General features: G+C 42.3%; 1 protein-coding gene across 1 annotated transcript in view; it reads right to left on the minus strand.

Annotated features, from left to right (window-relative positions):
• The window catches only part of RHOJ (ras homolog family member J), a 93418-nt gene that overhangs the window by 21830 nt on the left and 46745 nt on the right, over positions 1 to 24843 (minus strand). Inside the window, exon 2 of the mRNA XM_043919836.1 lies at positions 3584 to 3642. Coding sequence (XP_043775771.1) covers positions 3584 to 3642 — 59 coding nt within the window. The remainder of the gene's footprint in view (positions 1 to 3583; positions 3643 to 24843) is intronic.

Here is a 24843-nt window from a genome sequence, read left to right on the forward strand (position 1 = left end):
GTTTCAGGGGTTTGGGGAGAGAGCTAATGTTTGCTAGCAGCTGCCTCATGCTGGCAGTGTATGCACGTGGCTTCGTTACAAACTGTCTTGAGCGGATGCTGGGCTGGCTGTGCGGTGCCGGAAGGTGTCTCAGGCAAGTCTAATGGGACTGCGGAGGCGCCCGAGGTGACGAGGTGTGGCAAAGTGGAGGGAACCAGGTCAGATGATTTTGCCCAGGGCTGACTTTGAGGGTAGAGGTAATATTTTCTTGCCACTTTATCTTTCTGAACACGTGTGCTTCTTGAGGTTATTTTTAACTCTGAGCCCTGTTTAACTCAAGACAAAGATGAGGGGGCACTGTCCCTTAGTTTGTTCGTGTACGAAAATCTGGTTATTCACAGCCGGATGCAACCCTATAGCCAGGTTCAGAGGCTTGTTTCTTTTTTTGCGGCTCAGGGATCAATCAATTGGTTCGAGATTACCTCTCTTTCTTGTTAGTAACTCTGATCAAATGAGTAATTTTGCATTAGTTCTAGATCTTCTTTAGTCATGTGACCTCAGCAATATTTGTGAGAATATAACTGAGGAGGTTATCATCCCTGAAGCTGGGAATGGAAATTTTGGGACAATGCTTCTAAATTAAATTTGTCACAAAGCCTTACTGGCAGAGTTGTGGAGCCATGGGAATCAACTTGGGTAATGGTTATTTTCCACTGCATCCTCCTGACATTAGGAACAATGTTTCAACCAACAAAGACTCCAGTTTTAATCTGCGGATGAATCACCAGGAGATCTTCTTAAAATGCATTTTCAGATTCAGTAGGTGGGGGAGGGGCCTGAGATTCTGCCTTTCAAATAAGGTCCCTGGTGATGCTGCTGGTTGGTTGTCCAGACTCTGAGTCCCAAGATTCTAGAACAGTGGCTCTCAAAGTTACCTGTCAGAAATTTAAGTGTGGGGGCGCCATCCCAGAACTGTAGAGTCAGCAGCTCTGAGGGTGGGGCCCAGTGTCTGGGTTTTAACCAGCCCTATTTGTGATTCTCATTTCTGCTTAAGTCTGAGAACCACTGTTCCACGTAATGAATTACGTGAATCCTTCAGTGGAATGCATTCCAACACTTCACGGCCCTTTCCTGCTAAAAGGTCTCCCTTAGGTCTAGCCTCCAATTGTTTTGCTTAATTACTCCAGTTCTTTAAGGCACTATTTAAATCATTTTCAAAGGTCCCAATCTTAGAATTTCAGTTCTATAACCGACTTTAAGATATGTTCCGATTTCTCTTCCCCACATTTTATGTTCCCCTATGAACCTTGTCTACCTCTGGGTTTTCAAAGTAGCTGGTGGAAAGCATTAAAGTGAAAGTTAAGTTGCAGAATTATCTGTAACCCATTTGTTGTTATATTTGTTATATTCTATCAGCAATTATCACGTTCTCCTGTGTCAGAGTTTTGGGTCAATTTGGAGTCTAAACATGTTTTATCCACTGCCTTTGAGTCTCTACTCAAATGCTAGTATTATTTTTAAATTTTTCTAAAAAGATGGAGCAGTGGGAAAGAATAACTAAACTGGCTTTATGCAGTTTTGTTGGATTTGAAATTAAATAGAGGCTGGGGGAAGCTGTCCTGGGGACAATTAAGCACAGAAGCTAACAATTGTAGTGGATTGCTATAGAATTAGGAAGAACTGGGCACAGGGCAGGGGGCATAGGGAGCTTTTCTAGAAGGCAAAGGAAACAGGTTTCAGAGTCAGGTAATAATCCTTGCTGTGTTGAGCTTTTCAAACTGGATTATATTCATAAGATATGACCATGTATGAGAAGGGTGTATACTTTCTTTTTTAGGCTGTGAGTCCTGATGAACGGGGACACCCAATGACTGTGTGATTGAATGAGAGTAGGCAGCTCCAGCCCAAAGAGCAGCCGCCTCCTATTGCTGGAGTGCTTTCTGGTGGAGGGGCAGTCAAGCAGGCGCTGCACTGAAGCCTGGTACCTTAGCAGAGGAGCCACTCACCTTTCCAGTCTGCGTGTCTGTGGGCATCCTTTCCTAGTTGTGTGTCTTGGTATTGATGTGAGAGGTCTCCTCCACTTTCTAGTTCCTGAGGGTAGCTGGCTACAACACCCATCTTCTAGTGAGGGGGAACTAGATGCTTTTACGAGCTTTGATTCTGCTGCTAGATTTTTCAAGTTCTCCACTGCCTGGTTCTGCCTGTCTGTGGAACACCTGCTTTTGATGTTCCATAGACTTTTATATTGCCTGAGCCACCATCATCTGACATGAACAGCCAGCTCACTGGAAAAGTCCCTGTTGCTGGGAATGATTGAGGGCAGAAGGAGAAGAGGGCATCAGAGGATGAGATGGTTAGATGGCATCACTGATGCAAAGGATATGAACTTGGGCAAACTTTGGGAGATGGTGATGGACAGGGAGGCCTGGCGTGCTGCAGTCCATGGGGTCACAAAGAGTAGGACATGACTGGGCGAATGAACAACAATAGCAATACAGTGGTTCTTGCCAATGCACACAGAAATCCCAAGGAGAATTTTGTTTATTATGACTTTTTTTTTCAAGCTGAGCAAAAAGACGTATCTCCAGATAATTGTGAAAAAAATCTAGACAAATGCGTAACTACATATAACAATTACCAGGAGACTCACAGTGGGAATAAGCAGGGTCAAACGTTCACTCCAAAGGACTTAAGATGTATGAATTCGGACAGACTGAAAAACCCACTGATTTCGACTTAAATAAATGACCCAGGATGTATGGTAACAAAAGCTCTGTCAAAGAAATTGGGTTACAGCCATCAATTACTTAACCACTGCCCCTCTAGCCCATGAACTTGTAACTTTAGAAACTTTTTGTAATGACATGTGGGATACAAGGGGAAAAAAAGACAAGGTGACATTTTCACCCCAGGAGAGAATGTGTTAACTGGTTTAAGAATTGAGGGTTCTATTGCTTTACATATTGGTTGGCCAAGATCTCTGACTTGAAGAAATATTTCTGACAGAATGAGCATATTTCAAGAGTAGAGGATTTAGATTCAACTCCAGTTGTTCAGGGGTTGACCCTCACTTCGGGAAAATATCCAGCATCCTGGTTTTTTCTCCTTCTGATACTAAATCCATCTTTTTTCTATTCCCTGACCCCCATTTCCTATCTCTTTTTGTACCTTTCTACAGCTCATTATTAGGCTTTTTAAATAAAGAGTGGGTAAAGGATACAACATGGAAAAAATATAGTGGATGAAACTAAAATTTATGAAATTGACTCAGTTACCCTGGATCTGGAATTGGCATGTGTTAGAAGAAATTGGAACTCTTCACCAAATATGTGATTTTGGTTAGTGATAGTCATCAATCAATAAATGAATGGGTATTTGCTTATCAATACCTTGAATCCCATAATGATTTAGTTTTTTGTTATTAAAATATTGTTAAGGTATTAAAAATATTTTGGTTGTTGTTTTAGGTATATGATAAATTTGCCCCAGGTCATCAGAGGAGGTAACGTCTATCCCATCAACTTAGTCTACCCTGTAAACTTAGTCAAATGGACCATTCTCCCCCCTCCCAAACGCTTCATGAATCAAGATAAGAAAAACATACCTGTCCTGCGGTGTCATACAGTCCGAGCAAGTGTTGCTTGCCTCCCACTGTCACAGTAACTAGGGGAGAAGAGAAAAGGAGAGTCTGTAAATGCGAGCTTCAATCAGGATCCTTCACATTTCCCTATGCCAGCATCTCCCTGGGCAGCAAGGCCAAGCATATGCCTCACCCATGTATATTCTAAACTGAGTTGACAGCATGATCGCCAAATGAAAGCCAACCTTGGGCTGCAGTGAGAGCAGATGGGCTGAGTCAAGTCCAAATTTCTCGATCAAGGCAAATACTGTTGGTGCCACTAGGGCACTCTGAAGGCTGTTCATTAATCCTGATTAGGTGCTATAATATCAAGCTCCTGAAGGAAAAGGATGCTGGACTCGTTCTTGGTTAGGTTATTTTCTTCTTTCATTTGGTTTGAGCCACCTTTCAGGATATAGACTCATGTAACCAGAAATCTTGGCTTTTATTTGTTGTCAAAATGCTAAGAAGCCCTGAAAACAAAGGATGTTAACCCACCTGTCTATTTTATAATTTATAGCAAAGCTGGGGCTTCCCAGGTGGCTCAGTGGTAAAGAATCCACCAGCCAGTGCAGGAGATATAAGAGTCACAGGTTCGATCCCGGAGTTGGGAAGAGCCCCTGGAATAGGAAATGGCAACGCACTCCAGTATTCTTGCCTGGAAAATTCCATGGACAGAGGAGCCTGGTGGGCTACCATCCATGGGAGTCGCAGAGTTGGACATGACTAGTCACAGCAGGATCAGCAGGAAGACAAAACTAATAGTGAAATGAGAAGGGCTTAACATTTATTGCAAAAAGTGTTTTTATTCAATATCTCTCTGCTTTCGCTCAACTGATTCATGACAGTTTGAAACTTAGTTGCAGAAGGAAGTGTTGTATATGGGTTTCTTCTAACATACCTGAAGCATATATATAGAGTGAAAAGTAGAGAGTTTGATTTACCCAATAGGCTTATTGCCTCACCAAGCAATCATGTCCAAAAGTAAGAGGTAATAGAGGAATACCAGCCACTCTTTACATGGCTGGAAATGAAATAAAGTCTCAACTTGAAACTAAACTGAGATAGAACAGATTGAAAGCAAGAGTAATACCATTTTCTTGGTAAATGGAAGGAACAAATTTAAATTTCCACAAAAATTTAATTCCTTTTTGGGAAAAGAAAGTAAAATATGAAGGAGAATGTGATTTTTCCTAGTTGATTAAGAAGAATGTACAAATGCTACAAATGCAGGGATTTATATTCAATATCCTGTCATAATCTATAGTGGAATATAATCAGGAAATAAATGAATTGCTATATGGTACACCTAAAACTAACATGATGCTGTAAATCAGCTATATTTTAATAAAAAATGTGCAGGTCCAACATAAAAATGATTTTTGATTCCTCCTGTCATTAACTGTTCAGGAAATGAAAAATAAATGGAATAGCAACCTTTTATAACCACTTCTAAAATATGCCAGCCAGAGTCTCTAGTCTACTGCTTAGAGTTACTGATTTGATACTGATTTGAGTTTTATTTGTTTTCAGGTTCAGGGGCTACATGTGTGCAAAGTGCTTCTTAATGGCTTATTCTTTGAAAAGCACTTGTTTAAAAGCACTGCCTCCCCAGACACTGGGAACAATTTTTCTAATCTTCTCAGATCAACATGTGTTCAGCTTGATAACATGGTGGCAGCCACTCAGATGAGCTTTTAAATATGTGTTTTTAAGTGGTGAACTCAGCTCCATCCAATGCTGGTGACAACACAGAAGATAGGCGTTTAAACATTTTCCTTTCATAAGCCAGGCTAGCGATGGAAATGAAGGCGAGATGGCGCAGCCCCCAGCTCTTTGTCCTGTTATATTTTCCTCTTCCTGCAGACTTGGAGCCTAGTCAGATGTTCCTAAAATCTGCCTAAATGATTTCTTTAATGGCCCATCCACCACCTAGTCATGGATCAGGAATGAAAGAAAGAAAGCCAGCCATTACAACATGGAATTTCCTGCCTCTAGTGAGCCCAGTACACACAGGTTAGGGCAGCTGCTCGGAGACCCCCTGGGATAGCCCCCTGACCTACAGACCCAGGGCCATCTGTGGAGTGAGGACTAGAAGTTGCCTCATTCTTCTGGCCCCACTGGGCACTGCAGATGTTCTGAAGTGATGGCTCCGACCTTCATCACTGGAGCCCTGAAGATCATGCTTGAGTTTTCTCAGGGAAAAAACATTCCTTCCAGCCTGCTTTTCCTCAGACCTCACCCTCTTCTCCCTTGGCAGCTCTGACAGCAGGGAACTGTACCAGGCCTGAGGCGAGGGCCAGCCTGGGAAGGAAGGCTTTGGGCTGAGAGTCTGAGCCCAGTCTTTCCTTTCCTCTGTCCTTCCCTTCCTCTAGGATTTATTGGGTTCCAAGACTGTGCTCAAGGGTTGGGAGTGTTTCTGCTCCCGGGAGATACGTCTCCTGCTGTCACAGAGCGTGGAGAGGAGGGTACGAGGCAGTGTGGTGGGCACTCTGCAGGGCAGTGTAGGTGGGTGTGGGAGCACGCAGAAGGGGCACTACCACATGCGTGCACACACAGCTGAAGTGTGGTCCAAGAAGGCTTTCTGGAGGACATGGTCTGAGCTGAGTCCCAAGATTGGCGAGAGTTACCCATGGTGCCCTGGGAGTGGTTCAGGAGCTACCCAGCATGCACTGGAGGAGACGGGGCTGAGGCGGTGAGCATGCAGGCTCAGGCCCTCCTAAGTCACTAATACAGGCTTTATGCTGACGGCTTTGTTAAGCTGTGAAAGTCCTGAATTCTCCTCTTCCCCAAAGGCAGTGAAAGAGAAGGAATGAAAATAGTTTTCTTGGGGTTAGGCAAAACGGCAAGAGGAGGGAAGATGAGGATTTTGGGGTGGAAGCCAGGTTGGCCGTGAGCTTGCTGTGTAGTGGCTGCCTGCGCTGCTGGGTCAGCCCTGCTGGAGGAATCCTGAGGGGACAGGCGGAGCTTGTGACCCCATCTCTGGAAACCACGTTTGTTCTCTCTTCTCTGCCCTTCGATTCTTCCATTTTATCAGAAGGGAGATGAGGGGATCACTGGGTCGACGATGGAGAACATCACGGGACAGGCAGCCAGAGACAGAGCCAAGCAGGACTCACACATTGCGGGATAGGCAGATGGCTTTGTGAGTCCTTATCTTGGATTAGCAATGGACCCCTTGTCGCTTGTCAACCTGGCTCTGTGAGGCTCCTCACCTTGGAAATGAATTAGATCAGCACAGAAGGAAGGTGTGCTCTAAAATGATCAGAGGAAATGCAGAGAGGTTGAGACAGCAGGACCTTGGAAGTCAGACAGTTCTGCTTTCGATCCTATCTTTCTATTCACCATCCGTGTGACTCTGGGAAAGTGACCTAACATATCTGAGCCCCTCGTTCCCTATTTGTTAAAAGAGAGCATCATCCATCGAAGAGAATACTTGTGAGGAGGAAGTTAAAGGAGAGGATGCCTGGCACATAGCCTGGCCCATAGTAGGTGCGGAACAACTGTTGCTTTCTCTCCTTCAACAATGGAGAAGGGAGTGACAGCCCACTCCAGTATTCTTGCCTGGGAAATCCCATGGACAGAGGAGGCTGGTGAGTTATAGTTCATGGGTTACAAAGAGTTGGACATGACTGAATGACTAACATTCCTTCAATGAATGCTTATTGAATCTCTTCTAAGGCCAGGGACAGTCTGACTTTTTCGCCCCTGTGTATGTGTACTCAATGCACATATATACTCAATGGACATGACCTGGCACAACAACTTTATAATGTATATGAACTGCCAGTCACTTTTTACCCTAAATGGTTGCTATTTAGATCAGTGTCTTGTGTCTCTGATTGGACAGGAAGACCCTTGAGGAGACAGTCTCCATAACCCATGCCCTGCACAGTACAGAGCACAGTTCCTGACATTTGTAGTAGATGCTGAATCCACAGAATGGAAGTGAAGCCTCAGGGGCAACTCAGGCAGAAGGAGGCCCTTCAAAACCACAGCTTTTGCAGCTTCAGGCTCCTTGGTAAGACGCCAACTGCTGGGAATTGCCTGCAGCCAGTAAACCTGCCTGGCAGACAGTGGTCAGGCTAAAATCCCAGATCTCCTTCTATTCTTGGAGGTTTTAGGATTGTTTTTTGTTTTTTTTGAGCTTAGAGAGGTTTTAAAGAGAGTGGGTCAAGTGACCTGCTAATGGCTCATGATTCTCTCAATAAAGTGTGAAAAGTTGTCAGTGACCTGTTAAGTATGTAAAATGAAGGCCTTCCTCTCCAAATCCATTAAGTTCTTTGCTTCCTTGTGTTTACTCTTGGTGCAGCTTGGATGGTTAAATTTATGAGTTGGAGTGAGGTGGTAATGAAGTTAAAGTCATGTTTGCTCTCCTGAGGGTTAGTTGGTTTCACCCAGAGAGAAAATGTCCTGGAAGGAGATAAGCCCACCCTGCCCCTCAACCCTAGCATTTCTGTCACCTCATGTCATGCATGTCATTTGCAAACCCAGATGAGGAATGGTTGGTCATTCCCTGCAAGCCAGTTCTGACCATCAGTCCAGCTCATCAGCAGTGCTAGGAACCTGGTTCAAGGCCCCTGCCCTGTTGGGTGGTGGACAGGTAATCTCATCTGCCAGAGAAATCTTTCAGGGTCAATGTGTTGAATATATGATGAATCTGAGAACTGGCATGGTGGAAATGCCAGATCAGTCATGAGAAAACCTCCCAGTGCCCCTCCATTCCCAACACAAGGCCAGCTGTCTGCATCACTCAGGTTGAATGCACTCTAGTTGGCAGGTAAGATAAAGCAGACCTGACTAGGTGTGTGGATATAATTCCATGGAGGTCCTAGGGCTTCCTTCGTAGTTCAGATGGTAAATAATTTGCATGCAATTCAGGAGATCTGGGTTTGATTCCTGGGTAAGGAAGATCCCCTGGAGGAGGGCATGGCAACCCACTCCAGTATTCTTGCCTGGAGAATCCTATGGACAGAGGAACCTGGTGGGCTACAGTTCACAGGGTCACAAAGTGTCAGACACGACTGAAGTGACTAACATCTTCCCTTTCATTTTCACTATTTTGGAGGAAGAAACCCTAAATTTATAAGTATAGCAATAAACAGAGTTTTAAGAAAGCTTGAAATATGCCCTCATGCAAACATAGATTGATATTATATCAAAGATTTATTAACTCTTTATGAGAGAATCAGTAAGATAAGAAATCTTGTTTGAAGAGCATTTTGAAGAACTGGGCATTTATAGGTACTAAAAAGCAAAACATCAGAATAAAATGGCTAGGTTCAATGGAAAACTGGTTGTTATCCTATGGAAAGATAACCTTTGGTGTCCTGCTCTCTTACTAAATGAATTATTTGCATCTTGACCCAACAAGATTTACAAGGCAACATGTGACTTTAGAAAATCTAAACTTTTAGTTAGCAGCAGCATCAGACAAAGGTGAATTCCCCTAGATGGCTAAGCCTTGAGGGAAGGGTGTTGAACAGCGCCCCAACATGATGTTGAGAGGAAAGGTGCAGGCTCTTGGCTTTATGTCCAAGTTTCTGATAATTTTTCTTTATGTCTGAATTCAAGTCCATACTTAGCCTTCCACTCATTTGGTGAGATGTCAGGCAGCTCAGTAGGTTTCTCCCTCACCTGGAAAATAAACACATTGCCTTTACCCTAAAAGGGTCTGTGTGTGCTAAGTCACTTAGGTCATGTCTGACTCTGTTGTCTGCAGCCCGCCAGGCTCCTCTGTCCATGGCATTTTCCAGGCAAGAATACTGGAGTGGGTTGCTGTGCCCTCCTCCAGGGGATCTTCCCGACCCAGGGATCGATCCTGCATCTCTTATGTCCACCTACATTGGCAGGCAGGTTCTTTACCACTAGTGTCACCTGGGAAGCTAATGGGGTGTAGAAATTCTTTATAAGCTGTTCCAAAGTCAGGGGTAATCATCACTATAATTTGTCTACCTCTGGCGGCTGCAAAAAACAGAGTTTAAATGAAAAATCTCAATTCTGACCCTTGTCATGCTTGCTGACAGGATATTTTCACTGAGCTTTTCCCTCTCTGAACTGACTGTCACCTCTTGCGCTTTCTCCTTTCTAGGAGATCCCATCTGGGAGAGTGACTCACCTAACACCAGAGTCTGCTCTGAGGAGTTGCTTGTCTGTATGTGTTACGTGGTATCTGCCTCATAAATGAACATGTTCATTCTATAAGGAAGAAACTCAGAGGCGTCTGGGATGACAGTCCCCTCAAATTAAAATAAGTTAGTGAATAGAATGAAACTAGAAACAGACACTGTGTTTTTATGAATATGAATGGTGGTGAATTTCTCCCTAGTGGGGTTTTATCCTTCTAACTTATGTTGGAAGGTGGCTTGAAAACCTTCTCATCCACCTACACTGACCCCCCTCAGCCAGCTGGTTTCCCTTCTTTGCAAAGAATGCCTCTTGTTTCCTGAGGAGCAGCCTGTGTGTGAGTGCGCATGCATGTGTGTGTGTGTGTGTATGTGAGAAATGAAAGTTGTTCAGGCAACTGATGTGCTAGCATGAGTTCCTGTTTCTGAAGAAGACTGAGGAGAAAACCAAACAGGTTCCCTGAGAATCCAGTAGGGTTCTGAGCTGAGGATTTTCTTTGGTTAGGTCTTTATATTTGTCCTACAGTAACGAAAGTTCCATTTGAACAGGGTAACATACCTGCATCTTCCATCCCTGGTCATGTTTCTTTTTTTCCTTTAGGTATACCTATGTGACAGGAGCTTTGGTTTGCAGTCATTTGGGATTGTAATCACCCCACAGTTTAAGGCAGAAGAACGGGTTGGAGGCCTAAATCACTGTGAACAAACTGGGACCTTGAGCAAGCTTCCACTTCCATAAGTCTCAACTTTCTTGCTGAAAGTTTGAGGAGAAAAGGAGATCATGAGCATAAACACAGTGTACAAGAAAGCTACTACAAATATAAGGTGGCATCACTAAGCAGATGAGTTCTTAACAATACTTTTGGGAACAGAACTTGCTGGAATGAAGTTGGGTGTGGGCTGGGTGTTCAGGAAAGGTCTGCCCTTCTCAGTACTTGTTTGATAATTGAGGAGGAGGCAGATGAAAAGCAAGAGGAAGGGGAGGAGCTTGTGCACTTCCAGGGTTTTTGGAACTGACTGGGGATGAGGCCAAACCAAAGACAGAGCTATGATTCCATGACATCCACATCCTGGGATTTTAGAGTCTTAGTACTTGGCCTCACCCTTCCTTCCTCCATGTTCATTTGGTGTCTCCATCCTGCCAGTTCTACCTGCTAAGTATCTCTAGATTCGAACTCTTCTTTACCATCCATGTAGCTGTCGCCAGGCAGCCCCTTACCCCCAACTTTGTCAGTTGCAAAAGGCTCCTAATCTTCATTTATTTCTTCAGGCTCCATCTCCTGTTCTCCTTTTCCTCACTGCCACCAGAGTAAACGCAACTATGGCTCCCAGTCATTTCAGATAAAATTCAAATACTTTCCATGAGTGTGCAACCTCCTTGTAATCTGGCTTGTGGTTTACCTTTCCAGATCTTTTATTTTTTATCCTCCTACAACCCAAATATCCTGCAATCTGTTATACTCACAATGCCTTTGCTTAAGTTGTTCCCCCTGGAGATCTGGAAAAGAAATTTTGAAATGCTTTCTCCATACCCGTCAACCTGGAAAGCTTCCATAACCTGGAAAACTCACTTCCATAGCTCCTCCTTGATGCCCCTCCTCCCCTCACGTACCTTAAGCATCTTTTCATGCTTACTTGCCCATTGGCCTCAGAGTGCTCTGTGCTCTTTATCCTCGTGCACCATCTAGCACGGGCCTGGCATGTGACGCCGTAACTATTGGTTGAGTAACTGTGAGTTAAACTCCAACCAAAATGGGCATTATCTCTGAGGCATTCATTTTCTCTAGCTGAGTCCTTGGCCTTTCCCAAAGGTTCATCATTAGCTTTCCTAGACATGAAGTGGCAGGATGGGGTCAACAGCAGTGGTGTTCTATCCTAGAGTTGGCCTACTTAGAGGGGATGCCATGGAAATGTGGTTCCACTGGGTGGGATCAGTGCTGGGGGCTCTCTGTCACTTTTCCAGGCAACTTTCACCATCTCCAGGGCTGCCAGACTCCACCTGTGGGGCAGGATCACTGCCAACATAACACTGTGGCCGTATAAGCCACAGTAGCCAATCCCCCTGGCATTAGCGGCAGGGTACAGGGGCTCTGTATTTTGATTAAGACTTTGGGAAGAAGTGACTGTATTATAAATGAAGCCTGCATATGGAGATGTCTGGTCTGGGCTTTATGCAGGACCCCCTGTTTAAAGAGATACTTAAAAAAAGAAAGCCAACTCAGTCACATTCATACATCACTAGAAACTTAAAATAATTAAGCTGACATTGAGGTATGGTAGAATAAACACCTAACTTAGAGGCAGAACCTTTCAGCCTTGGTCTTGACTTGGTTGAAATCAATGTTTCATGGCAGCCACCAAGGGAAGCTGGTTTAAAAACACACATTCTCTGGTTTTACACCTCATACCGAAGATTCCAGGAATGTAGGTCTGGGATGGGGCCCATAGTCGGCATTTTTATCAAACTCTCTGAATGACTAAAATCTGAACCTCAGTTTTCTCATCTTTAAGATGAGAATAATAATAACTCTTACCCTGGAGCATCTGGTCCACTTTAGACAGTTTTGTGAATATCAGATGAGGTATGAAAAGGAAACGAGTTACAGTTTATAAAATGCTACATGGATATTATCTTTTTTTGATCCTACACAATACAGGCACAAGGCGGTATGTTTGTAGCAGTCCTCTCCCCTCCTTCTCTAGAAGTAGTCACTAAGGAAATTCAAACACCTAGGTGATGATAAAATAGAATAATGTGTTCCTGTGAGAAGTGTTCAAAGAATTATTAGGTTCATAAAAATTCTATCAGGTGCCAGCTATAACTACTTAGAAAATATGTTGGAAAATATCCTTCTCACAATAACAACTAAAACTATAAAATGTCTTGTAATGGGAAGACCTTTATGAAAATAAGCATAAAAAGCACTTTGCTGAGATATGTAAAAGAATAAAAATGGGGGAACAGCTCATGGTCTAGGGTGGGAAGCACTGTATTGTAAAGATGTTAGATCTCCTCAGTTTAATATGTTTATAGTAATTCCAATGGAATTTTTGAATTGGGTACATGCCAGAGTAATTATAGCAGTTATATTCAAAATTTAGTTGGGGAGAATACCTAATAACTTAAAAAGAATGACAGGTTAATTGTGCTAATATGTTAACATGTAATATAAAGTTATTAAAGCAGAATGGTATCAGCATAAGAATCAATGAACCAGAAAAAGAATCTCAGCCACTGAACCTATGCTACATATGTGAGGATTTAGTACATGATAAGTGACAATGGGGAAAGATGAAGCAGTCAATATATGGCATTTAGATAACTGGTTACTATTTGGAAATAAAAAAGGACTCTGAAAATATAAAAACAAATGAAGAAAACCATAAAGAAAATGATTGATATATTGACCTAAAAAAAGTCACGTATAATATAGCACCGGGAACTCTGCTTAATGCACCGTGGGGACCTGGTGGGAAGGAAGTCCAAAATGGAGAGGATCTATGTATATGTGGGGCTGATTCATTTTGTTGTACAGTAGAAACTAACACAACATTGTAAAGCAATTATATTAATTAGATATTAATTAAAAAAGTCACATATGTTCGCATATATTGTGAAAAATGGTCACAGTGGATGAGGGTCAAGAAGTTTACTATCTTCGGTGCATAAGGGTGCTTTCTGATTAATAAGAATAATGATCCAAAAGAAAATATATAAAGAATATAGAAAAATTACAAATACATAAAGGGCCAATGAATATTGGAGTAAAAAAATCAAACAAGGTGTAACCTTTGGCTTGTCAAATTGGCAAAGATGAGGAGAATGGTGAGGATGGGTGAGGATGGGCACCTACATGCTCACCCAGGAAGGGTGAGGATGCGGCACCTACATGCTATTGGTGTGTGAAACGTAAATTGGTTCATGTTTTCTGTCAAGTCATTTGGCAACATAGATCAAAAAAACAGTCTAACCAGGGGTCTGCCTTTAACTCCTATTTCTGCAATGTATCCCCAGGAATAGTCATACAGGTGCACAAGAATATATATGTATAAGACTGTATATCACCAAAAAGTTTATAATAGTAAGAATTGGAAACCACATACATATTCAATACTTGGGGATTGGCCCTCAAAAGTTATGGAACAACCATACAATGGAAACTTTAAAGAACACTGAGGTAAAATAACTAGGATATAAAGTCTAGGGAGTAGGAGATAAAATTCTATATTGAACGTGCAAAAATACTTACAGAAAACGCTTTTTATTTTTTCCATACTTGGTTACCATGAACATGTAACTCAGAAAAAAAGATAGGTGGGTGTTCAACAGTTTTAGTTACTTTGTTGTTATTATTGCTGTTATATGTAGATTGGATTCAATGTTAACTAAGTTGTCTCCCATCACATAAATTCTACTGTTTCTTCTTGGTTCCCTCTGTAATTCTGTTTTAGGCTTACCCAGATTTATTTTAGGCTGTAGGACCAAGTTTATATTTTTACAAGGAGGACCATGTGATGAATCGGTCTACCGCAGTGAAGGTTTATGAACTGTGTATTGCAGAGCAACTCATCTTTTTCAGAGAATTATGATGAACCACTAATGCTCTACCTATATTTGCATTTCAAAGGTACCAAGAAAATATTGTGCATTTGAGGATGGTGGAATCTGCTAAATGTATTAGTTGTAAACCAAAAGGAGTATATGAGCTGTAAAGACAACAGCAGTAAATTGGTTTTAAATATAGAACAATGTCTAGACAGAGTGAAATAAATTAGCCAGGTAAATATTTACAGTGTGCATTTCTTCTCTCAATAATTTCTTTTCCTAAGTGTTACAAGATAATTTGGAGAAAATTAAGTGATTTTTCTGTTGTCTACTTTTGTGCATGGTTGTTCTGCATTATATTTACTCATCTGCCTCTTTGTTATTCAGGATCTTTGTTATGTATTTGTAGTTTTCTCCCTTTATTTATTTCATTTACTTTAGTCTAATATGGGGTTCTTTTCAGGTAGCAACTTTACTTTCTAGTTCTTAAGAACTGTCAAGAAATATTAATAGTTGCTGGTTAATTATGATCAAAGGAGGATATGTGACAATTTGAGATAAAACAGTCCTTGGATCTTTTCTGCGATGAATATCTAAGAGACCATCTTGTATAACTTTATTGAGCATTTTCTCAGAATTTCCATAAGGTAACATCTACTGTTTCTATGTCCTTGTTCACCTATTTTTCCCCAGTTGTTCTTCTTCAAACCACCTAAAAAGAAGAGTATAATTTTGGGGATGCTTATCATTAATGTTAAGTTCGTCACAGCCAGTAAAGGAATGCTCTGAATGACAGCTACTCTCAGAGCCTGTGGTATACATTGTCACCCAAAGCTGGAGAAAGGTTTCATGAAATTCTTGGCATCTGAGTTCAACTAGGTCAGAGGATTAACAATATGAGGCTTTGAATTCTTGCTTGGTTTTGCTGATACTTTTCTGTCAGGTTTTAGGTGAGATACCATTAATTTAGTAGAGTTTCTGTACATTTTCAAGTATTCAAAAAATGTAACAAAAGCGGAGAACCACCTGGTATGGTGTCAGTGTGGTTTCAGATTCAAGGACACACAACACTAACCATGCACAGTCCTCATAAACCATTCTGACCTTAAGTAAAAGCTAAAGGGACCAAAGGGGGATTCAAACCATAAACCACAGCGTGTGTGCATACTCAGTTGTGTCCAACTCTTTTGCAACCCCGTCAACTGTAGCCTCCCAGGCTCCTTTGTCCGTGGAGTTTTCCAGGCAAGGATACTCAGTAGGTTGCCATTTCCTCCTCCAGGGGATCTTTGCCACCCAGGGATCCAACTTACGTTTCCTGCATTGGCAGGCTGATCCGTTACCACTGAGCCATCTGGGAAGCCCATAAACCACAGCACTGCCTCTTTAAAATCATTGTTTTCTCAGTATTTTTCCTAGTCTACCACAGCTGTGAAGTTTTGCCCCTCCCCTTCATTCATCACCAGCACGCCTTCCTAAATATATGGCTCCTTTCTGCCAACACAGGAAAGCCAAGGCTTGACTGGTGCTCTCCTCTGGGCTTTGGAGGAGAGGAAATCAGTAGCCAAAGGCACTTTCCCTCCTCAGGAGAAGAGGGGGAGGGAGCGAGGACTAGGGGAAAGGGAAGGATAATAAACATTTATAATTTAACTTTTGCGTCCTGACACATTTATAACGCAGGTATTTGTTTTATAAGTTAAGGGATTGTTTGCCCAACTCTTGGGATAATAACACCATATGTTTCTGCTGGAACCCACAGACAATCAACAGTTTAAACAACCACATGGTCATAAACACCATAGGAAGATGGAACTGCAGAGTCTGCTAGACAAGAAGGTGAAAGGCTGAAGGGTAGAAAGAGGATACAGATTAGATGATGGTCCTCTTGAATCATAACTAATTTGTTGGAAGCAAGGAGGTTGTGCCAGTGGCAGCTGTGTGGACAGGGATCAGGGCTGCATGTGTGAAGGGGTTTGAATACTGAAGTATTGTGTTCCAGAGAATGTGAAGTTAGGCTTTCAGGACCTGCTGAAACAGTGGAGCTGGGGAGGCTTTGCCATTAACTACAGAGAAATAATATCAAAGAAGGAAAAAAGAAGTCATATTTGCTGGGGACAAAAATTGGAGGTGGGAGTGAGAAATAAGATGGAGAAGGTGGAAAGAAGACTTGGGAAGGGGGTGGAAGTGAAATTATTAGTTGCTCAGTCATGTCTGACTCTCTATAACTCCATGGACTATAGCCCACCAGACTTCTCTGTCCATGGGATTTTTTTCCAGGCAAGAATACTGGAGCAGTTAGCCTTTCCCTTCTCTAGGGGATCTTCCCGACCCAGGGATCAAACTCGGGTCTCCTGAATTGCAGGCAGATTCTTTACTGTCTGAGCCAGCAGGGAAGCCCAATATATGGAGTATTTGAAGACCAGACATTTAGTTTGGCATCCATATCCCATAGTTCACATTACAAAAGGATCAGAAATAATAGCTGAAACCCGGGATTGAGCCAGGGACCTTTTGCTCTTCAGTCTACATTCTCTGAACTATTTCAGCCACCCATAGGGAAGGGACTGGATTATTCTAGTTGGCATCAATCTTCAGAAGTCCAGTGTGGGCCCCATTCCAGCCACCCAAGGGAAGTTCCAAGAGTTGGTTCAGCTGAGATACTTAGGCAGTTTAGGTGTAGTTCAGATCCTCCAGGGTTGCTCTAAACTGATCTGGTCACCCAGGGAGCTCTCTGACTTGTGGCTTCTCTGTCCTGCCGATGGTCTTGACTTGTGACTCTCCAACTGGGAAAACCCAAACCTATTCTGAAGGACTAGTAAACTCCTGATTTGAGCCAGCTCAAATCAGGAGGGGCATATGGGCTTGGGCTTGGTTCTTGAGTGGCCAGGCGTCAGGGATGCCTATGACTGGGGGGAGAGAGGGTAGATAAAGAAACCCTTGTCACTTCTGCCTGGCTTGTTCTCTTCTGGATGGAATCACACCCTACTGAGTCCTGACTTCTCAAGGGCACTGATAAATGGACAAAGGCAGACGAAGGATGCTGTAGAAGACCAGAGTGTTGGCGTGGTCAGGAAAGTCATACCCATGCATGTCATGACCCTTGTTGTCCCATCGTGTGATGCTTGAGCTTCCCCCTCTCCTCTCATTATGAATTCCTAATAAGGGCTGCGATGATTAATTTTATATGTCAGCTTGGCTGGGGCTTTCCCAGATGGCTCAGTGGTAAAGAATCTGCCTGCTAATGCAGGAGACACAGGAAACACAGATTCAATCCCTGGGTTGGGCAGATCCCCTGGAGAAGGAAATGGCAACCCACTCTAGTATTCTTGCCTGGAAAACCCCATGGACAGAGGAGCTTGGTGGGTTGTAGTCCATGGGGTTGCAGAGTTCAAAGAGTTGGACATGACTGAATGACTGAGCATGCATACAACTTTGGCTGGGCCATAGAATGTCTGGATAGTTGGTCAAATATTATTCTCTGTGTTTCTGTGGGGATATTTTTGAATAAGTTTAATGTTTTAATCAGTAAAGCAGGTTGTCCTCCACAATGTGGGTGGGCCTCATCTAATCACTTGAAAGCCTGAATAGAAAAGACCAACCCTCCTTGAGTCATAATAACTTCTCTAACAGACTGCCTTTGGACTCCATCTGTACCACTGCCTCTCCTGGGTCTTAAACCTGCTTGTCCACACTGTAGATCTCCCAGCTTCTATAATCACCTGAGCCAATCCCTAATAATAAATCTCTTTGTCTATATATCCACATCTTATTGTTTCTGTTTCTCTGGAGAACCCTGACTAATACAAGGGCTCTTGTAGGACCACACAGTCTGATCTACAAGCTCTCAGCTAGAGGACAAGTATTTGGTATAATGTTTGGACTAACACAGAGATTCAACAAGTGGATTATAAATAAAAGGATATTTTTCATGACAGAGTTGGTTAGGTGAGGACTGATACCAGTGCCAGTTGGCGTATTGTATGGCAAGTAAGGGACCCAGGACATGAAACTGGTAAATAAAGGTGCTGATTTGCAAATGACTTGGTCACCAATGACCCAGAGCATCCTTGTCTGAATGGTGCAGGAGGCATCCTTAGTAAAGTCAAGGTGAGAGCTCCTTCTTCAGGCTCCAAGAAATGTGGCTCCAAAATGGAGATAGAAAAGACAATTCATGTAGCAGGTGACCCTCATCTGAGTGTGAGATGGGGAGACACCAAAGTGGGAGTTGTTTTTATCCCCTGCTATTACCAAGAGGCACACCTGAATTATGAGGATGTTGAAGGAAGGATGGGGAGGCAGGGTTGCATGGTAATGGTTGTTATTAATGTGCAGATTCTGAGTCAGTTGGTCTGGGTGAGGCTTGAGAATTTACATTTCTAATAAGCTTCTGGCTGGTGCCATTGATATTGCTCTGCAAGCCACACTTCAAGTGACAAGGTTCTTATTCTCCCCTTAAATATGGCACATATGCATTGTAGGTGGATTCTTCACCTACTGAGCTACCAGGGAAGCCTATACATATCTAAAAAAATATATATGTAGACATACCACAAAGGCCTGTAGAAAGGAAACTGGATCTGGTCCACAAATAGCATACACACTCTTACCTACTCCCTCACTGGGCTTCAGAAATTAAAAAGGTGGAGCATGGTCATCTTGGTGGTTAGTTGCTAAGTCGTGTCTGACTCTTGCGACCCCATGGACTGTAGCCCGCCAGGGTTCTCTGTCCATGGGATTCTCCAGGCAAGAATACTGGAGTGGGTTGCCATTTCCTTCTCCAGAGGATCTTCCCAACCCAGGAAATAAACCCAGGTCTCCTGCATTGCAGGCAGATTCTTTACCAACTGAGCTACGAGGGAAGCCCAAAAGTGAAGGTCTCTCAGTCATATCTGACTCTTTGTGACCCCATGGACTATCACCTTATCGGTCCTACAAAAAGTCAAAGGACCTGCCATGAGGGAAGCCTCCTGATGGGGCTGCCAGTTTCTGTGGTGGGGATTTGAGGCACAGAAGGGACTGCAGCCAAAAAAGAGGACTGTAAAAAATGGAATTATAAACAAGTAATCTGGAGGCTTGGAAAATTTTGTCTCACTCCCCTGGGTCATTACTGAGGGGAAATTGACCTCAAAATGTGAGAGGCAAGCGATTTGGGCAAATTGAGACCATGAAAAGGGCCGATTTTCTCAGTCATTTATTTCAATATTTCAGTAGATTATACCCAGCAGCTTGGAGTATAATAAAAACCAATGTGCTTGCTTCTATGTTGGGGATTTCTGAATGTCTTTTTGAAGTTCTGTGACCTAATTTACAAAAGTGTGTTTCTAGACCTGCGTGTGGAAGTACCTATTGTTGCTATCTGTCCACTGTAAGGGTCTTTGTGGACAAGGATAAAGCCCCATTTGGGGGCAGTTGGTGAAGTCAGACAATTTATCCTCTCTGGGTGAGTGCCCTTTACCCCACTTCCTCTTCCCTGGCCTAGTAATTGGTATCTTTCTTTCCTCTTCTTATCAACATCTATCCTCTTTTCTCCCCTCCCCACAACACACTGAGGTTCTACAAATGATTAATAACTGAATAGACTGTGAACTCCTTACATAGTGTCTTGAAAGTAATGGGTGTTAAATAAATGCATTTGTTGAATAAATGGATAGCTTCACATCTACCCCCTCCCCAATGAGAAAGTATACGTTTTAGAGGGGGTCACGTCAAACTGATACATATCTAATAGGGATGTCAGGAGCATCTGGTGTGGAGGGCAGGGGAGTTTGTGTGAGACTTGTAGCTTTCCTAGCACTTGGGAAATCACAATGGGAGGTCCTGGGAATACTATCTGGTGTGGGTGACAGAGAAACAGTTGTTGAATTGAAACTGATCAATTCTAGGAAACAAGGAACCTATTGAACCCATGGCTTGGGCATACTCCAAGATAGACAGTGATCAAGTATTTGGCTAGTTCCCAGCACTGACAGTTGAAACAACCCCGATCCAGGCTTGTGTGACATAAGGCAGCCTTTGAGGTTGTCAGTGTCATAGTTTTGGGGGAGCAGCCCAAACCTTTGACCCTAATCTTTGCTGGGACTGGTTTTACCATCACTCCAAGCACCATGCCTCCCAGGGGCACTGTGGGGGGTGGTGCTAGAGTGGCAGACTCTGCTCCCAAATCTGACTTCCAGTTAGGAGGTGGAGAGAAAAATGGCCAAGCACACCTGCTAAATACGTTACAGATTTTTAAAAAATACAGAGTTAATGACAGTAAATGAACATTAACCTTCATTAATTATACCTCCTGAGACAAATTCAAACAGTTAAAAAAATCATCACAATGGCTGATCCTTCAACTGTCTGCAGAATGTTTTCTCTTTTAGACTTTGTCTAAGGATCAGTTCTGGCTCTCTGTGAGGTATAGCATTTGTAACTAATTGTTTTTATATACAATCTCAAGAAGGTTGAGAAGGGACCAGCCTTACCAATCAATAAATGCTGACTTGCCTAAAACTAGAAATGCCTGGAGGAAAACAAAGATAGGCAAGAGGGCAGCAGTAGCTGATACCTGTGAAAGAAAATGATTAAAAGTATTATCGGAAACCCATGTACTTCTGAAGGAATTAGGAATTGGCACTCATAGGCGTCTAATTAACAAATATGTATCTGTTGAATGTCCCTTAGCATGGCACTACCTTGGCTACTAAAGGGATTTCGACTTGAGAATTACAGAGCTATTGATCTTTTGGGGCTTATAAGTAAGTATAAGTGTAAGAGAGTAAGGAAAAGGCAAGAGAAATAAAAATATGTATGTATGTATATAACCTAGACTTAGCAGTCGGGCTAGAAAAATTGTCTAAACATACAGGCAAATTATTCTTGAACAATTATGGAGAATTTCCTAGTTTTTCTGTTAAATATCATCTCATTTTCACATTACTGTTCTTAAGAGATGCCTCTCTTCCCATCTTTATGACACTGTTGCATTTCTGCGAGTGAAAGGAGGTCGGGTGATTCTAGGGGGTGGAGGGGGCAGGGAGGGTTTGAGAATGGTGAATTCCAGGCAGGAGGACTAACGAAATAGCTTCTTTCCTCACAGTTGCATACTAGAGAGCTATTAATTGGGAAGGAGTGATGCTTTTCTTAGGGTTAAAAATAGTTTAGGAATATCCTTGAACCACTTTTCCATAGTGAAATACATTTTATGAACTGTTGGACTACATGAACTGATTTGAATGGATGGTACCAGATATTGGAGACAGTCCACTGATACGGTTTTAAGCATACTCCAGATTCATACCTTGGGGCATCCATAGATATCTAACTATTTAGTATAACAATTGTAGGCAGAATAATATTCCCCCAAAGATGCCTACCTCCACATTCCCAAAATCTGTGAATATGTTACCTTATGATGAATGCAAAAGAGACTTTGCTGATGTGATTAAGTTCAGGATTTTGAGTTGGGGAGATTATCTTGAATTACCTGGTGGATTCCATGTAATCACAAGGATCCTCAGGAGGGGGAGAGAGAGAGAGAGAGAGAGAGAGAGCAGGAGAGTCAGTCAGAGATGACAGGATGGAAGCAGAAGTTGGAACACTGAGTCAAGAAATGAGGGCAATCTCTAGAGGCTGGAAAAAGCAAGGAACGGACTGTCCCACGTAGCCTGCAGAAATGCAGTTCTGCTGAAACCTTGATAGTAGCTAAGTTGCTTCAGTTGTGTTGACTCTTTGCAACCCTGTGGACTGTAGCCCTCCAGGCTCCTCTGTCCATGGGATTCTCCAGGCAAGAATACTGGAGTGGGCTGCCAACTCCTTCAGGGGATGGAACCCACGTCTATTATGTCTCCTGCATTGGCAGGTGGGTTCTTTACCACTAGCGCCCCCTGGGAAGCCCCGATTGTCACACATTTCTGGAGGTCAGAAAGAAGATAAGATGATAAGCTTTTTGATAATTTGTTACAGCAGCAATAGAAATCTAATACAGTAACTTTATGTTATAAAATACTAGCCAAAATAAATGTTATAAAGTCAATAATGTTTCTGGAGAGGGAGCATCCTTTCCATTGGCTTAATGCTTTCATTAAGTGAAGGCATCACTCAGTATTAACATTTTTGAGTTGACTGCGCCCATGGGAGTGGAGACAATGATCTGACTGGTAAATCTGAGAACATAACTGGGTGTGCACTGCTCAGCCCTTCTTTCTCTCTGAGATCTGTCTGCCACAGACGTAAAAGCTCTGTTTCTTTTCTCTCTCTCTTCCTCCCCACCTCCCCTCTTCCCTTCATAAGCCTTTATTTTCCAATACTGTTTGTGATGGGTTATGTGCTTAAAGCCATTCTGTTCTTTTTCTGTTTGACTCTTATTTTCTCTCTCTAAATCAGGGAAAAGCGGTGTCGTTTATCCAAACTCCTGAAACACAACTCATCACATAACTATTTTTCTCTTTTCATCGAATAAGTTATTCTTTGTTATTTATTTACTATGTCTTGCTTAGTTCCAGAGAGTATTTACCATGGTTTACAAATAAATTATAATAAAAAATGAGGAGCTGAGGGAAAAATGAAGGACTGATTAGATCAAGCTGTAGCAAGGAGAGAATGCAAAGCCTGTGTTAGGAAAGTCTCTTCTGGTAATGGTGGGGATTTGGTTGGGGAGGGTTCCAAATTTGGCTATGAGCTTATCAGTAAAAGCAAAGAGGGAAGCCTAATTGGTTAATGATTAATAGATTATTATAGAATCAAAATAGAAGGATTTATGGAACATGATAGCAAAACACCAACTGGTTACTCATGAGAAACATAATTACTCCTAGAACTGAAACTGAAAACTCTCTCTATGGCTTCCTAAACAGAACACTCATATTGATATAATGTGGTGAATGGGATTCTAGACATCATCTTGAGTAAACATGGCAAATTGTTGTTGTTTGGTCACTAAGTTGTGTCCAACTCTTTGTGACAACATGGACTGCAGCATGTCAGGCTCCTCTGTCCTCCACTCTCTCCCAGAGTTTGCTCAAATTCATGTCCTTTGAGCTGGTGATGGTATCTAACCGTCTCATTCTCTGCTGCCCCCTTCTCCTTTTACCTTCAATCTTTCCCAGCATCAGGGTCTTCCCCAATGAGTCAGCTCTTCGCATCAGGTAGCCAAAGTATTGGAGCTTCAGCACCAGTCCTTCCATTGAATATTCAGTGTTGATTTCCTTTAGGATTGACTCATTAGATCTCCTTGCAGTTCAAGGGACTCTCAAGAGTCTTCTCCAGCAACACAATTCAAAAGTATCAATTCTTCAGTGCTCAGCTTTTTTTTTTTTTTTTCCAGTTTAATCGTCATTTTTATTAAAAACTTTTTGTAGAGGTACACTCTCTGATTGTCTGAAAGCTCAGTTCATTAATTTTTAAAAGAGTATCTAGAAGTTTGAAATACAGGTTAGGAGAAAAAGGAAAGAAAAATTCTAGTTATTTATCTTTTTTTCCATTTGTTTATGTTGAACTTTTTATTTTTTTATTTTTTATTTTTTTATTTATTTATTTTTTTAATTAATTAATTAATTTATTTTTTCAGTGGGTTTTGTCATACATTGACACGAACCAGCAATAGATTTACACGTATTCCCCATTCCGATCCCCCCTCCCACCTCCCTCTCCACCCGATTCCTCTGGGTCTTCCCAGTGCACCAGGCTCGCAGTGCTCAGCTTTTTATGATCCAACTCTCACATCATTACATGACTACTGGAAAAACCATAACTTTGACTATAAGGATCTTTGTCAGCAAAGTGATGCCTCTGCTCTTTAATATACTGTCTAGGTTTGTCACAGCTTTCCTTTCAAGGAGCAAATGCCATTTAATTTCATGGCTGTAGTCACTGTCTGCAATGATTTTGGAGCCTAAGAAAATAAAAGCTATCACTGCTTCCACTGTTTCCCCTTCTATTTGCCATGAAGTGATAGGACCAGATGTCATGATCTTAGTTTTCTTCATGTTGAGTTTCAAGCCAGTTTTTCACTCTCCTTTTTCACCCTCATCAAGAGGCTCTTTAGTTCCTCTTCACTTTCTGCCATTAGGGTGGTTTTATCTACATATCTGAGGTTGTTGATATTTCTCCTGGCAATCTTGATTCCAGCTTGTGATTCATCCAGCCTGACATTTTGCATGATGTACTCTGCATGTAAGTTAAATAAGCAGGGTGACAATATACAGCCTTGATGTACTTCCTTCCCAATTTGGAACCAGTCAGCTGCTCCATGTCCAGTTCTAACTGTTGCTTCTTGAGCTGCAGATAGGTTTCTCAGGAGGCAGGTGATATGGTCTGGTATCCCCATCTCTTAAAGAATTTCCCACAGTTTGTTGTGATCCACACAGTCAAAGGCTTTAGCATAGCCAATGCAGCAGAAGTAGATGTTTTTCTGGAATTCCCTTGCTTTCTCCATGATCCAATGAAAGTTGGCAATTTGATCTCTGGTTCTTCTGCCTTTTCTAAATCTAGCTTGGACATCTGGATTCTCAGTTCATGTACTGCTGAAGCCTAGCTTAAAGGATTCTGATCATAATCTTGCTAGCATGTGAAATGAGCACAACTGTGTGCTAGTT

The sequence above is a fragment of the Cervus elaphus genome, chromosome 12, assembly GCF_910594005.1.
Source record: "Cervus elaphus chromosome 12, mCerEla1.1, whole genome shotgun sequence".
Lineage (NCBI taxonomy): Eukaryota > Metazoa > Chordata > Mammalia > Artiodactyla > Cervidae > Cervus > Cervus elaphus.